Source organism: Podarcis cretensis, assembly GCF_951804945.1.
Source record: "Podarcis cretensis genome assembly, chromosome: 1".
Lineage (NCBI taxonomy): Eukaryota > Metazoa > Chordata > Lepidosauria > Squamata > Lacertidae > Podarcis > Podarcis cretensis.
Window position 1 is genome coordinate 67,942,005 of NC_137170.1, and position 14,526 is coordinate 67,956,530.

At 42.6% G+C, this 14,526-nt stretch overlaps 1 protein-coding gene across 2 annotated transcripts in view; it reads left to right on the plus strand.

Annotated features, from left to right (window-relative positions):
* The first annotated feature begins 432 nt into the window (after positions 1-432).
* The window catches only part of SPON1 (spondin 1), a 277,173-nt gene continuing 263,079 nt past the window's right edge, over positions 433-14,526 (plus strand). For both annotated transcript variants that reach the window (XR_013835950.1, XM_079966220.1), the window contains exons 1-2: positions 433-1,200; positions 11,395-11,501. Coding sequence is in view for 1 of the 2 variants with exons in the window: in XM_079966220.1 (XP_079822346.1) it covers positions 951-1,200; positions 11,395-11,501 (357 nt within the window). In the remaining variant the exon portion in view is untranslated. The remainder of the gene's footprint in view (positions 1,201-11,394; positions 11,502-14,526) is intronic.

Sequence of the window (14,526 nt, forward strand, 5' to 3'; positions counted from 1 at the left end):
CTTCTTCTTCTTCTTCTTCTTCTTCTTCTTCTTCTTCTTCTTCTTCTTTTATTTGCTTTGGGGACATCTCTTTAGCTTTGTACGGTTTTGTAAACCGCCCTGCGGTCTTCGAAATTTAATAAATAATGATAAATCCTTAAAATAACAAATGATACCCCCTTCTTCGTGATGCTGCCAAAGTTTGCCCTTCGGAAACTTCAAGCCTTGCGGGAGGCTTGCGGGTAGAGGGACGGCTTTGACACGTGTCCCTCTACCTCAGGGGTCCTCTGCTTTTTAAGGAGGGCATTCCGCCTCGGTGTCCCTTCTTACCCGCGGAGTTCCTATAGACTCGGGCACGGTGATCGGTTCCCAAAGCCTTCCTGTTCGATCCGCCCAGTGGGGAATACTCCCCACCACACACACACACACACACACACACACACGTGTCTTGGCGCCGGCGCCGCGCAGCCACCCACGCACCCTTGCTCCGCTATTTCGCCGACCCCTGCGAAGAGAGCTCGGCTGCCTAAGTAAACATCGCCGAGCTGCTAATCACAAGGTCTGAAACAAAACAGCACTTCACTTCGGATCTGGGCAAGATCAGTCGTCCTGCTGCTGCTGCTCTCCTTCGCATCGGCTAAGGTGGTCCTTGAGATCGAGCCGCTTCCTCCCTTCTCTCGCTTTTCCTCCGCGCACCGGGGGAGCAGCCGGGGGGTCGGGCACCCATCGCGGGCTGCAGCCGAGCGCAGGCTGCGTTGCTTAGTTCCTGGCTTCGCTTTCTCCGGAGACAAGAAGAGGGGAAGGGGAGTATCTTTCCCTTGCCCTCGCTTCCAAGCTGCCCATGCTGCGATTTTTATTTCTCTCTCGCCGCCCCGGCCAGATATAACCATTGCCTCTTTGTCGAGTCTGCTCCCCTCCCCGCCACCTCCCGCAAAGTTGCTGTCGTCGTCGGGGTTTGAGAGCGCCCCAGGATGGGGCTTGATCCTGCAAGCCCTCGCCAGTCTCCCGGGTACTGGCGAGCCTTGCCGCTGCTGGCGTGCGCTTTCCCCTTGGTGACATTCGCTTCCTTCGCCGACGAGACCTTAGAGAGAGCCCCCAAATCCGAAGGCTACTGCAGCCGGATCCTGCGAGCCCAAGGCACGAGGCGAGAGGGATATAATGAATTTAGCCTCCGCGTGGAAGGCGATCCGGATTTCTACAAGCCCGGAAACAGTTACAGAGGTGAGTGGGGCTGGCCGCTTCCAAAGGGCGCAGCAAGTGTCGGGCAACTAACCGGGATGGTGGGCGGGGGGGGGGGAGAGAGGTCTTCCCCTCTGGACAGAGGCAACTTGCTGCGATGCACGACGCTGGTTAGGGGGGTGGGTTGCTTTGCTACGCAAATAAGGAGCAACACTTGTTCTGTTTTTTTAAATCGAGTTTGTGTGTGTTGCTATCTCTCCCTCCCCACCCCCTTAATGCATGCTAACGGGGGGGGGGGGGGGTAAAAGGAAGCCCTGTTCTACGACGCAGCACCCAGACTTACTCTTTTTACCTTAATTGCCCCTTGCACTTTTCCAGCGTTGCGACTAGAAATTATTTCACTTGGCAGAAGATACTTAATAAGCTGCTAGTGGTCTTGCTGTGCGACAGGAAAAGCAATAGGACTGGAGAGCAGATGGGCCAAGAAAAGGCATCAGCTTTCCTCACAGTTTCCACTTAGGTCCCAGGATAACTACTTGGCGTTTATGCTACTTGTAATTCCTGCCCTGAGAAAGCACTCTGCATGCCCTCAGGAGCACTCAGGATGAGCCTTGGCGCTGAAAATATAGTCCAAGAAGTAAAAAAAAACCACGGCAAGTGGATGAAGGAAAAAGAGTTTCACCTATCCCTGACAGCAAGAGTCCTGAGGGTGAATATTCTCCAAAATGTTGCTCAGAGGTTTCCTATAGTTTTCTCAGAATCAGAGTGTCTCCTTATAATAGGAGAAATATCTACAAATCACATTTTCAGCTTGAACAGCAGATCATTGTTAAGATAATAATATCTAACTTCCCTAGCAGGGCACTTCATCCCCCCCCCCCCCCCATGATTATTATTTTAAAATATTTTGGGAAAATAAGCCCACCTTGAATGCGCCCTTGAGCAAAAGTGTCAGATCCCATTAACACTGCAAACTCATTAACCTAGTTACCTTACGGTAGCCCCAACTTTTGAGGTTGGCATCTTCCCCCACCCCCACAACCTTTAGCTAAAGTAAGTGAGAGAGCATCCTCCTTCTCCCATGAGGCAAACCCAGACAGGATTATATTCTTAGGAAAGGGAACGTTATCCACTTGTGAATATTTGGGGTTTGGTTTGGGGTTTTTTTACAGTTGGAAGGAAAATGGGTTGAATAAAAGAAATAAAGCTGAATCTACGTGTAAAACAACCACCATACCCTAAATTATTCTCCATGAACAGGTGACCAGCTAAACTTTGAGTTTGCAACTCTTTTCTGTGCCAAGTCAACTTGGCACCTGCCTATTTGGTTTCTTAATGGCCTGGAAATATTCTTGCAAAGGTTTGAAAATTACTCGCAGTGAAAAGTTCTACAGAGTATTGTTTTTAGTTGCCAAGAAGGGTTTTTTGTTTCTTGGAGCTGGAGGGGAAAATAGACTTTCAAATAAACTTCCAGAACAAACTTGGAGGAAATATGAAGTTTTTGCCAGCAGAATGCAATCAAATAATCATTTACACACACATTTACGAGTGGTAAAAGTTTTCGGATTCTGATCTCTGGCTCATTAGAGGATGTGACACTGGAAATTTAGCACACATTACTTGTAGTTTTCAAAGCTAAATTCTTCCAGATCCTCCTAAAACTTAGCCAGATGGGAGGAGCATGAGAAAATGTTGTAAGTATAACTTTATGTTTCCTACAGCAGTTTAATGTTGTCACTTAGCTTTATTTTTATTAACTGTCACAAGAATTTAACAAGTCTCTCTCATGCAACATGAAATGACATCACACAGTCTGGGGAAAAAATCCTTCCTAGGCTCAGTTGTATTTTAAAAAAAGTAATAACAGTGATCTTAGAAAATATCTGTCTTATCTGAACAAAATCTGTGTAAGAGGCAAAGCTGATTAATTAAGGACAAACTGAGGCTTTGTTGCCTATAAATTACCAGGAAGCAAGAAATACTGTGCAGAAGATGCTGAGAAAGACAGCTGAGTTATAGCCAAAGATTCAGCAAATGATGTTAACAGGGACTGAGAGCATTAGTGGGAGAGAGGGGGAACCTCCTGGTGCCAAATCCTTAGTCTATTTCTTATGTGTTTTTGTCACTGCGTGGGGTTTCTGGTAGAAGGCTTTGCCACCTGGAGCTGTTATTCAAACAGAAAGAGCAAGCATGATTTTCCTGTCCACAACTGCTACTTCTTTTTGGATGAGCACAGGGTGTGAGGTGGTTTTTAACCATGGGAAGAAGATTCACACTTTTGCAGGGAGAGGAATCAACACATGACAGAGCTGGCAGAGGGAGGTGACCACTTCAGGCAGATGACTTGCTGGTTATTTAATTGATTGCTGCTGGATATGTGCTGCCAGGGAGATAAAGAGGTGCTTGTGGGATTGTGTGCCTCGGGTCCACCTTGTCTTGGTGGAGGGCACCATTTGCTGCTCCACCTCAGGCAGCAAACTATCACGGGGTGGCCTGGAACTTGGGACAAGTTGTTTTCCCGCCTAGCAGATGCTTCACACAACTGATTTCCCCTTTGGCCAATAGTTCAGTCTCCACGTGGCAGGATGTATCTGGAAAATGTTCCTGTGGAAGAGTTCACCACACATTTCTCTCTTTACTAGCATATGTTCAGGACATGCTGATATCTGTGCTGCCTTGTTTGCATTCATGGGCTCAAAAGGGATTCTGTCACATGGAGGGTAGAAAACATGGCCACATGTGGAAAGGTGCAGCTTGTAAAACAACTGTCAGTGTTCTGTGGTGCCTTTTGTCCTTTCTGAGGAGGGTGGCCATATGTCCTACTTTACAGAGGACACTCCTTGATTTGAAGGGCTTAAAGATAAAGAACCATTAAACGGGGGAGAGCAGAAAGGGCCTAGGAATTGCCCATCAACAATTAGCATCTGGACAGCAGACTAAGCAGGCACATGTCTTATCTAGCCTTCCCTACTATCCTTATATGTATTTAAGTTATACTCATTGTTTCTAAATTTGCACCTATACACACGGCTTTTTCTGTAACAGTACCCACCAGTACAGAGTACCATGACCTCTTTCTTTGCTGCCCATGGCAGCCATTTTCTGTTGGCACCCATGACACTTTTATCAGTATATCAGCACCTCATTTTTTTTTTTTTTTACCAAAAGCAAAGCAATTATTCATATAATTAGTGGGTGCACATTTTAGGCAACACTGTGTCCCATCCGGTTTGTTCTCCCTCTCTTACACTTCTTATTTGGAGGCAATATGTAAAGGGCCACTGAAATAATTTTGTGAGGATGAGAAAAGCCTCCTTCATGTCAGTGTACTTGATTTATTTTAGCATTCCCACCAAAATACATTCCCTGGGATTCCAGGGTGGGGTGTGGATAGCCATTTAAACTACTATTTAAATGCAGTGCCTATATATGCTTTATGTGGTATCTATAGTGATTGCATTGTTCCAGAAGCAATAGGAGAGATGAGATACACATAAAAGAGTTGTCTTCACCTGAGAGCATGAGGAGGGTAAGGTAGGAAAGTTCCTTCTCTGCCTGTTCCTCAACCTCCCAGGTCTTCCTTTGCCTGAAGCATGACAAAAGTCTAAGGCTGCAATGTTATGTACATGTAACTGGGAGTAGGTGCAACTGAACACAGTGGGACTTATGCTCAAGCAAATTGAATATGCATATGATTGTGCTGTGAAGTCTACATTTGGGTCCCCGTTATCCTCTTGCCTGCTGTATCCAAGGTAGCTCTCTCAATTCTTTCAGTTAAGTGGCAGAGGAAGTCGTTGCCAGCTCTTTTGATTTTCTTTTTAGCATCATGAGTGTAGGTGTTTTCCTAACACTCTGCCTGCTAAAACTTTGACACTCTTAGCAATAGTTTAGAAAAACATTTTTCATTTTAGGATTGTAGGTAAAAAGCATTAAAATATGGCTGCAGATTGAACCCTCCCCTCCTGAAACTAAAAGATACATAAGTACCTGTAACAAACAATTCCTGAGCTTTTCTTTTTAAAAGCTTACAATTTCTGTTCTAGTCCTGTCTCACAGAGCTGCCAAATTTGCATATACAGTGGTACCTTGGTTCTCGAACGTAATCCGTTCTGGAAGTCCGTTTGACTCCTGAAACCGTTCGAAAACCAATGCGCATCTTCCGATTGGCTGCAGGAGCTTCCTGCACTCAAGCAGAAGCCATGTCTGATGTTTGGCTTCCAAAAAAAGTTCGAAAACTGGGTTTTTGGCGTTTGGGAGCCAATATGTTTGTCTACTAAGCCGTTTGAGAACCAAGGTTTGACTGTAAAGACAGTAACAAAGAATAATCCCACAGGATCACAGCAAAGGCCTATCTAGTCCAGGATCATGTCACCCACAGTGGCCAATTCATAAGCAAAAGCACTCTCTTGTTCATGATCTGGTATTCAGTGACATACTGCCTCTGATGCTGGAGGTAATATATAGCCCTTATGACTTGTAGCCATTGATAATCTTGTTTTCCATGAATTTATCTCCTCCTATCAGCCCAGCCAGCATGGCTATTGAACAGGGACTGATGGGAATTGGAGTCCAACAACTTCTGGGGAGCCACAGTTTCTGTGCCCCGGTACCATCCCATCAGTGTTGAGGCAAAGGGCAGGAAAGTAGTATTACACTCTTATGTGTGGCACCCACCATATTATGCTCTTCCTACTGAGATTAAGATGGCTCCAAAGATAGGTGTTTCCATCAAGTGAAAACCAAGTGTTTCCTGCTGCCCAGTGTCCTAGTTATTGTGCTATGTTTGAGTCATCAGTTTTAATGGATTTTATATTATTTTAATATATTAATAACTACTTTGGCATTTTGCTACAAATGAAAATCGGTACATGATTTTTAAAAGATTAAATAACTGTGGGAGTTTTGATTTTCTAGAACTGTGAGCAGCAATTCTGGAACCGAAGCAGAGAGAGGGTCACTAATAGTTCATCTTGACTCCCAGCCCTTTAACAGACATGGGACTGTGCCTGAGGGCCCTTTCATATGCAGCAACAATCATGTGGTGGCCTCCTTCCTATGGTGTGATCTAATGCTGCTAAGGGTTGCAATGGGGTTAATCGATCTACATTGGTGGGCTTAATGGCATAGGTCTCTCTGCAAATAGAGGCACCAGCTAACAGTGGCTGTGTAAGAAGGCACAACATTTTGAGTAACCATCCACAACTGTTGATGTCACTATCAAAGGTGGGTAGGGAACTTTAATGGAGAGGAGCATTGCCTCAGCAGCTTTATGTTCAGAAACCATTGGATACATCCTTATGTCTGAAAGTACTTTCAGTTTCAGATTTTAAAAACTCTGTGCATGGATAAGCTTGGTGGGGTGGGGTCAGAAATATCTTAGCATGAAAAGAGCCCTGCTGGATCCGGCCAAAGGACCACCTATGCCTCTCTGCTCATTGTGGCAAACCAGATGCCCATGGGAAGACCATAAGCAGAACCAAAACATGTCAGAACTCTCCGCACCTTCTGTTTCCAGCAACTGGTATTCAGAGGCATACTTCAACAGTGGAGGTAGAACATAGTCATTGTGGCTAAGAGTTATGGAAGAACCTTATCCTCCATGAATTTGTCTAATCTTTTAAAGCCATCCAAGCTGGTAGCCATTACCATAGCTTGTGGTAGCAAACTTCCCAGTTTAACTATGCAGTGTCTGAAGATGTATTATATTTTGTCTGTCTTGAACATTCATCATCTGTTTTTCCTCTTTTACTATTTGTCTAATAATAATAATTTATTTATACCCCACCCATCTGGCTGGGTTTCTCCAGCCACTCTGGGCAGCTTACAGCATATATAAAAACATAATAAAACATCAAGCATTAAAAACTTCCCAGCCTTCAGATGTCTTCTAAAAGTTGTGTGGTTCTTTATCTATTTAACATCTGAAGGGAGGGTGTTCCACAGGGAGGGTGCAACTACCAAGAAGTCCCTCTTCCTGGTTCTGTGTAATTTCGCTTCTCTCAGTGATGGAACCAGCAGAAGACCATCAGAGGAGGACCTCAGTATCTGGGCTGAGCCATGGGGGTGGAGACAATCTGTCAGGTATACTGGAATGTCCAGCCTGACAAAGAGTTGTCTACATATCACATGATGAACCTTGCATATAGAAAGCATGCTGGTCCTAACAAAAGGGGTCACTTGGCTGTCTTTGTGAAACAAATCCAAGCAAAACAAAATCCAATCACAATCTGGTTTGGATCATCAGATATAAATTTGGCCCCAGTCCTACACATTGCTTACCTTTTCTGAACCCCTGAATGGGAGATCAGAGAACTGGGTTTCTCATGATAGCCTTTCTCTAAAGGGAGAGCAAGAAAAGAACACAATAAATAAAATACATGATCTGGAAGGTTTGACACATTTTACTTTACATGCATACATTTGTAAGTCACCAAGACAGATACAGAACATTAATTTAGATTTGCAGTTCACAAGGGGCTTGATAAACCTACCTAAGTGGGTGGGTGGGGGAAACCAGAAGGGTTGCTTTGCCGAGCACTGGTCAAGCCATCAATCAGGGCTGATGGGTTGTGTATGGCTTAGGCTGCAATCCTGTGCATACTTGGTTGGGAGTAAATTCCACTGAAATGATTAAGATGGGACCTCTCCTAGGGAAAAGCACCAATTGGCCTAAGGGAAAAGCACCAATTGGCCTAATTGCTTGAAGTTATAATGTGGGGTTGGGGTGTGTGCGATAGAGGCTATTGTAAAAACCCTACTAGAAATAATAGTTGGCAAACTTTTCCCAATTTGGGTGCTGTATCAGTTACAATGCACTTTTCTCTTGATTACATACTGGCATGATATTATACAAGAGTACATGGATGGAAATAATAAATGCTAGTTTGTAATTGTGAGTCAGCCGTTTAAAAAGAACACAGCATTACAGTGGTACCTCGGGTTACATATGCTTCAGGTTACATATGCTTCAGGTTACACACTCCGCTAACCCAGAAATAGTACTTCAGGTTAAGAACTTTGCTTCAGGATGAGAACAGAAATTGGGCTCTGGCAGCGCGGCAGCAGTGGGAGGCCCCATTAGCTAAAGTGGTGCTTCAGGTTAAGAACAGTTTCAGGTTAAGAACAGACCTCCGGAATGAATTAAGTACTTAACCCGAGGTACCACTGTACTATCAAATGCAGAAACTTTTAAGTATGAATACACTGTGAGTATTTGTTTGATTTTAGTATTCATGTATTCAGATTTTGCCCTATAACGAGGAGAACTGGGAAAATGGGGTGGGGGGCTAATAACTAGGAGACTCATGTAGTCAAATGACTCTGGAAGGCTGTAGCACTGGCTTCCATGATGTGATAAAATTAGGAGGCTTGCCATATAAATCATGAGCACTAGATGCTCACCTACTTATGAAAGAGAATACTAAAATGAGAACACATAAAATTATTCCCATAAGCAGAAAAAAAAAATAGATCGTACTGAAGATTCCCTTTTATTGGTTTATATTAAACTGGAATAATAAACAAGTTTCACCTGAGTGTTAAACACTGGTTTGAATTCTCCACTGTATACATTCTTTTTAATAGAATAAACTGTGATCTGCAACCAGTTTAGTTAAGCATTATGCAATCAATCTGCAGGGAATTCACAAGTAATTTTGTCCATAGAAAATGTTTTAGTTTTATTTCAAAGTGGGTCCTCCCCTGCCTAAAAAGTAACCAACAAACAACAACTCTTTGACAATTTGATGTGACATTTTGGTTTATTGTGGCCTCTTCTGAAAAAGCAATATGAAAACTGAAGTACATTGTTTAGTACAGAGTAGAAAAAAATATGGGGAGAGAGATCCATTCCCTTCGGCAATGCACTTTTGACATTTTGCCTAGCTTTGCATTAGTCAGTGCTACTGTGGCTTTGTTGTATAAAGGAAGGGAATTAAGCATTTATCTGTGTAGCTGTGATCCCATCACATTTCTCTGTAGGAGGAACAAATGTGAATCCTACTAACTAAGAAGGGATTTATACAAGAAGGGGTGGAAATGGATATTGACCTAATGAACCACTGCCATAACATACTAATTCTGTTTGCTGAGTTTAGCTTCGACTGAGATTGTGCTTGTTTTGAGGGGTGATATTCCACTAAGATTTGCTCAGAATAGACCTATTGAAATTAATGGGCATAACTTAGTCAAGCTCATTGATTTTAATGGGTCTACTCTACATTACTTTTATGTGGTGATTTCCGCCCCCCCCCCAAGTGCTTTTTCCAACCATTCTGTCAATGAGAAAAGGAACTGCATGTGGAAATTATCAAAGGAGAAAGAAGAATTTTTCATAGATGAGGGGTAGGTTTTTTGTTGAGCTTGCCTTGGTTTCAAGGTGACCATAGGGTGTTTGTGAGTGACCTTTCTTTCATCTCCCCCATGGTCTGCACTTCCTGGGTGACTATGCTTTCTGAAAGCACCATGACATCCTCAGCTGGGCTTATTTGTAAGCATGAGAAAGTGTAGAAGCTGCCACTATGTTATTTTGTTCTAAAGTGAAGTCTTTTTATACTTTTAATGAAAGGAAAAGGAAATAAATCCCCCTAAAAACAAAATCATCTGTAGTTTCTGAAGTGGCTGAAACTAAGGAAAGAGGTCAAAGTAGACAGCTGTCTGGAAATATTGATTCTGATCTCTTGTAGCAATGAAAAAGAAAATTCAATGGAAGGAATCATTTGGAAAGGAATCAAAACCAGAACTATCAATACAAGTATATACATTTATTGAGAATCTACTTATTTGGAAACTCTCACGGCCAGATAAGACTACATAGAAATAAAGCACAAAGTGTTACTAAAAATAATAAGAACAATTTGACCAAAAGTCAAGTTTGGTAGAAAAGGGCTCTTCATTCTCCAATAGGAATTCATTATTCATTCTATTGAAGAGCCAATTCAATAGGCTCTTCATTCTCCAATAGGAATTTCTGGCACATCACAACCAAACTACGTGCAACATTTAATGCAAATGCACCTTTGCATTTAACATGCATTGTTTGTTTTAATGAAAATAGCAAAATGTTTGTGGAAGGCTGAGGCTAGTACCGTAATTAACAGGATCAGAGCACACAAAGAGGGAGCACTTGAACCATAGAATTGTAGAGTTGGAAGAGACCATGAGGATCATCTAGTCCAAACCCCAGCAATGCAGGAATCCTTCACCCAATGCAGGTCTCAAACCTACAAGCTTGAGGTTACGAGTCTCATGCTCTACCAACTGAGCTTATCTGCTTTCATCTCCTCCTAAGGTCCTAAAGAAAACCCTTTTCATGAAACTGGCATTTGTGGGGGAGGGGAGAGAGAAACCCATTGGCACTAACTGGACACTTAATTCCAAATGCAAATTTTAAATAAAATGCTCTTGGTGTTGTACAACAGTTCAAGTTCAGCAGGTTGTGTTGCTGGCCTAGTTAAAAGAAGAGAGATAAAACTGCTAGTTAAGCATACTTTCTAGAACGTGAAGCCTTGTGCATGAACAGTGGATTCACTCCTTAGTATGATTGCTTTGCAGGAATGTAGGATTGTTACAAGGAACAAGAGAGTTGCATTAACTGCTGTATGGAACCACAGTTTTAATTCCACTTCCAGCCCACTGTGGGAGATCAGCGCCAACCAGGAAGTTAGCACTTTAAACGTTGCTTCTTCTGTGAAATTGCCAAGTGGCCTTTGGACAGCCACTCTAAGCTGCCACAGCCCCCATCTGAATTATAGGGATAATAGCGTTGATTGACTTAATGGTGTTCTTGTAAAGATTCCAAAAAATAATGTACATAAAGTATTTTGAAACACTGTAAGGTATGTAATATGCATATATAAAAGCATTATTAAGAAATGGTGGTTGGTCTTCTAACATTAGTAAAAAGTTAGCCCTGTGTTTGCCAAGATCAAGGTGGTAGATGTGGACATTTTCCAGGGCCCCAAGTCCAGCAGAGGGGCCTCAAACAGCCCTACCATTTCTACTTTCCACAGAATATCCAAGAACATCATAAGCAGTCTAAGAGAATTCACTGTTTGCATGCCCTGTTTCCTTCAGGTGAAGGGACCCGACTGACAGTGCCATGACTGAAGCCTGCCATCACCCACTGTAAAAAAATAAATGAATCCGGAACCAGTATTGTCTAAAGTATCTTGTTTAAAACCTCTGTAGAAACAAACTCATTTTAAAAGTCTTATTTTCCTGCCTTTTCGCCCCCAGTAACACTTTCCGCTGCCACTCCAGCTTATTTTCGTGGATTCACACTGATTGCTTTGAAAGAGGGCAAAGAGGGAGAGAAAGAAGAAGACCACGCAGGGACTTTTCAGGTGAGTAGCTGGCTCTTGAACTTCACCTTCAGAGAGTCTGTCTGGATGGTTATTTCACAGCAGGATGGATACTGTACAAAACAACACAATCTATTTGTGATGATATCAATATCTCTGTAGTTGCAGGCATGGGATAAGCTTTGCAACTCCAGCTAAAGATCAGATTTCTACGGGAAAAGATTTCAGCATGTGCTGTTAAGTTGGCTGCGGAGTTCAGTGGATTTATACACTTATAGTTCAATCTTAGGCATGTTTACTTGGAAGTAAGCCCCACTGAATTCAATGGAACTTACTTCCAAGTTAAGTATGCATAGGATTGCAATCTTAAAATAATTTGACAGACAAGGTGCAAGAAATCGGAAGTTGATGCTGATATGCAGCTATTCATAACAAATATAGTCAGCTCCAAATATTTTTGTAATGTTTATTTTGTCCAGCACTTAGTCTCTTTTTGTCCACATTCCTTTTTCCAGACTAGCAGATATTATTTTAACATGGTGGTATTTTGATAGCTATGTTGTTTGAATCTAGTCGTCATCACTTGGAAGTAGGTCCCACTTAGTTCACTGGGGTTTACGCCTAAATAATTATGCATGGGGGGCAGTTTTGTCTTACTGAAATGTGCTTTAGCAAACTGCAGTCTGGTCTGCTTTGTCCTGGAGCCCTTGAGTTTTCCAAGAAATCATTAATCACATGACTTTTGTGTTCCCTAATGGTTCATAAACTAAAAAGCAAATAAAAAACAGCATGTTCAAGTTAGGAAGGAATATTGGTTTTGCATCTGTACTGCTAGAAAGATTATATTTATCAATTACACTGACTTAGTGAGACCACTGTTGCTCTAGTTGACCTCCTCTGAACTTGGGAGTTTTCTACCTGGAGTTTCCTCAACACTTCATTCAGTTGGTCAACAGCTTCCAGTTCAGACTGCATGAACATATATGTGAAATTAGGATTTATGTGCCCCAACTTTACACTTTCTTACACTGAATTGTATATGACATTTTACTGCCCATTCACCTATTTTGGAGAAATCCTTTCCGAGCTCCTTGCAATACCTTTTTGTTTTAACCACCTTGAACAACTGATATCACCAGCAGACTTTACTGCCTCTCTACCTACTCCTAACTCTAAATCATGAATGAAGAAGTTAAAAAAAACACAGGTTCCTTGTGGGCTTCACTTTCGACATCTGTCCATTGGGAAAACTGTCCATTTATTCCTACCTTCTGCTTCGTGTTCCTTAACCAGTTATGCAAGAGCTTACAGAAGTTTTCTTGTAATGTAACATTGATTTGTGCTTCAGAATATCAATATGGAAAATACAGTGTATAAATCCAGTGGGCCATACAAAAGTCTTGGGAATGACCTTGTGTAACCTGTTACATAATTTGGCTGGCCCAAACTGAGAAACCCTTCTGAATTTGGGATAACTTTTCTCATGCAATGCTCTTTGCAAAGCTGGAAGCAGCATTTCTGAGAAGGTAAGAGGCTTTCTAGGGACGCGGGTGGCACTGTGGGTTAAACCACAGAACCTAGGACTTGCCGGTCAGAAGGCTGGCGGATTGAATCCCTGCGGTGGGGTGAGCTCCCGTTGCTTGGTCCCTGCTCCTGCCAACCTAGCAGTTCGAAAGCATGAAGTGCAAGTAGTTAAATAGGTATCGCTCCAGAGGAAGGTAAACAGCGTTTCCGTGCGCTGCTCTGGTTCGCCAGAAGCGGCTTAGTCATGCTGGCCACATGACCCAGAAGCTGTACACTGGCTCCCTCGGCCAGTAAAGCAAGATGAGCGCTGCAACCCCAGAGTTGTCTGCGACTGGACCTAATGGTCAGGGGTCCCTTTACCTTTACCTAAGAGGCTTTCTGCTAATGGAAGAGTGCCCTTAGGTCCACCCTGGTATCCAGCAAGCACATGGTCCTGCAAGTTCCCTCACTTCCTCCCTGATCATAGCACACCATATTGTCATATTGCTGAATTCTCCACCTCACCCCCTCCGTGACCCCGACTCATAAGTGAAGTGTCAAGGCTCAACTCTATCATTTAGAGAATGTGTGGGGCAACATAAATTCCTCTTTGCCCATTTTTATCTTAATTGTTTGCTCATTGAAGAGTTTATAACTTGTGCAATCAATCCAGCAGTTGTGATCCTATAAAATACATAATCTTAACTTTATTGTGCCTGGGGTGGTTGTTTTTTTTAAATCCAGATCATTTTCATACTTCACAGACATCTGTACTGAGTCATGCAGCTTAATTTTTGCTGAAACTTTCAGCTGAGGATGTTTAAGCAGAAAAATAAGCACACTCTGCTTGATAACAATATTATCCACTATTAATAATATGGAGTTTGCCAAACTAGAATAGGATTTATTCTTGCAGATTTAGTATTCTTACAGGTTTACCATTCTGTGACATGGGCTTAAGCATTTTAGAAAAAAACATATCAAACACTTTCTGGAGAGCCACAAGGAAACTGACAGTGAAAATAAACTCATTGTCCCCTGTTTGTAAGCTCCTTTTCTGCTAATACAGAATTTAGAAGCACATGGAGTGTATTGAACATGCTGATGTTCCTGCCTTCAATCTGGATGGACTCTTTGGTTTCTCATATCTGTAGCCTATATATGTATGTAAGAGTAGAATTGCACATAAAAACATATGGGCCTGACATGTGAAAGGGCAGTCCTATGTCACACCCACCCTTCCCTCTCAGTAACATGCCACCCAACCTACCTTATGTTCTGCTCAGTCTAATGACATCAAGAAGGAAAATAAACTGTAATTCACATTATGTAGTACAGTGGTACCTCTACTTATGAACATGATCTGTTTCAGGGTGCTGTTCACACCCTGAAAAGTCCGTAAGGAGATCACTTCTGTGCAATGCACATGTGGCGAAACCCGGAAGTAAACACTTCCGGGTTTGCCGCGTTCACAACCTAAAAATCCGCAACATGAAGTGAACGCAACCAGAGGTATGACTGTATATGAGAGGAAACTTGACGTGGGGGTGCAGATTTTGGTTTC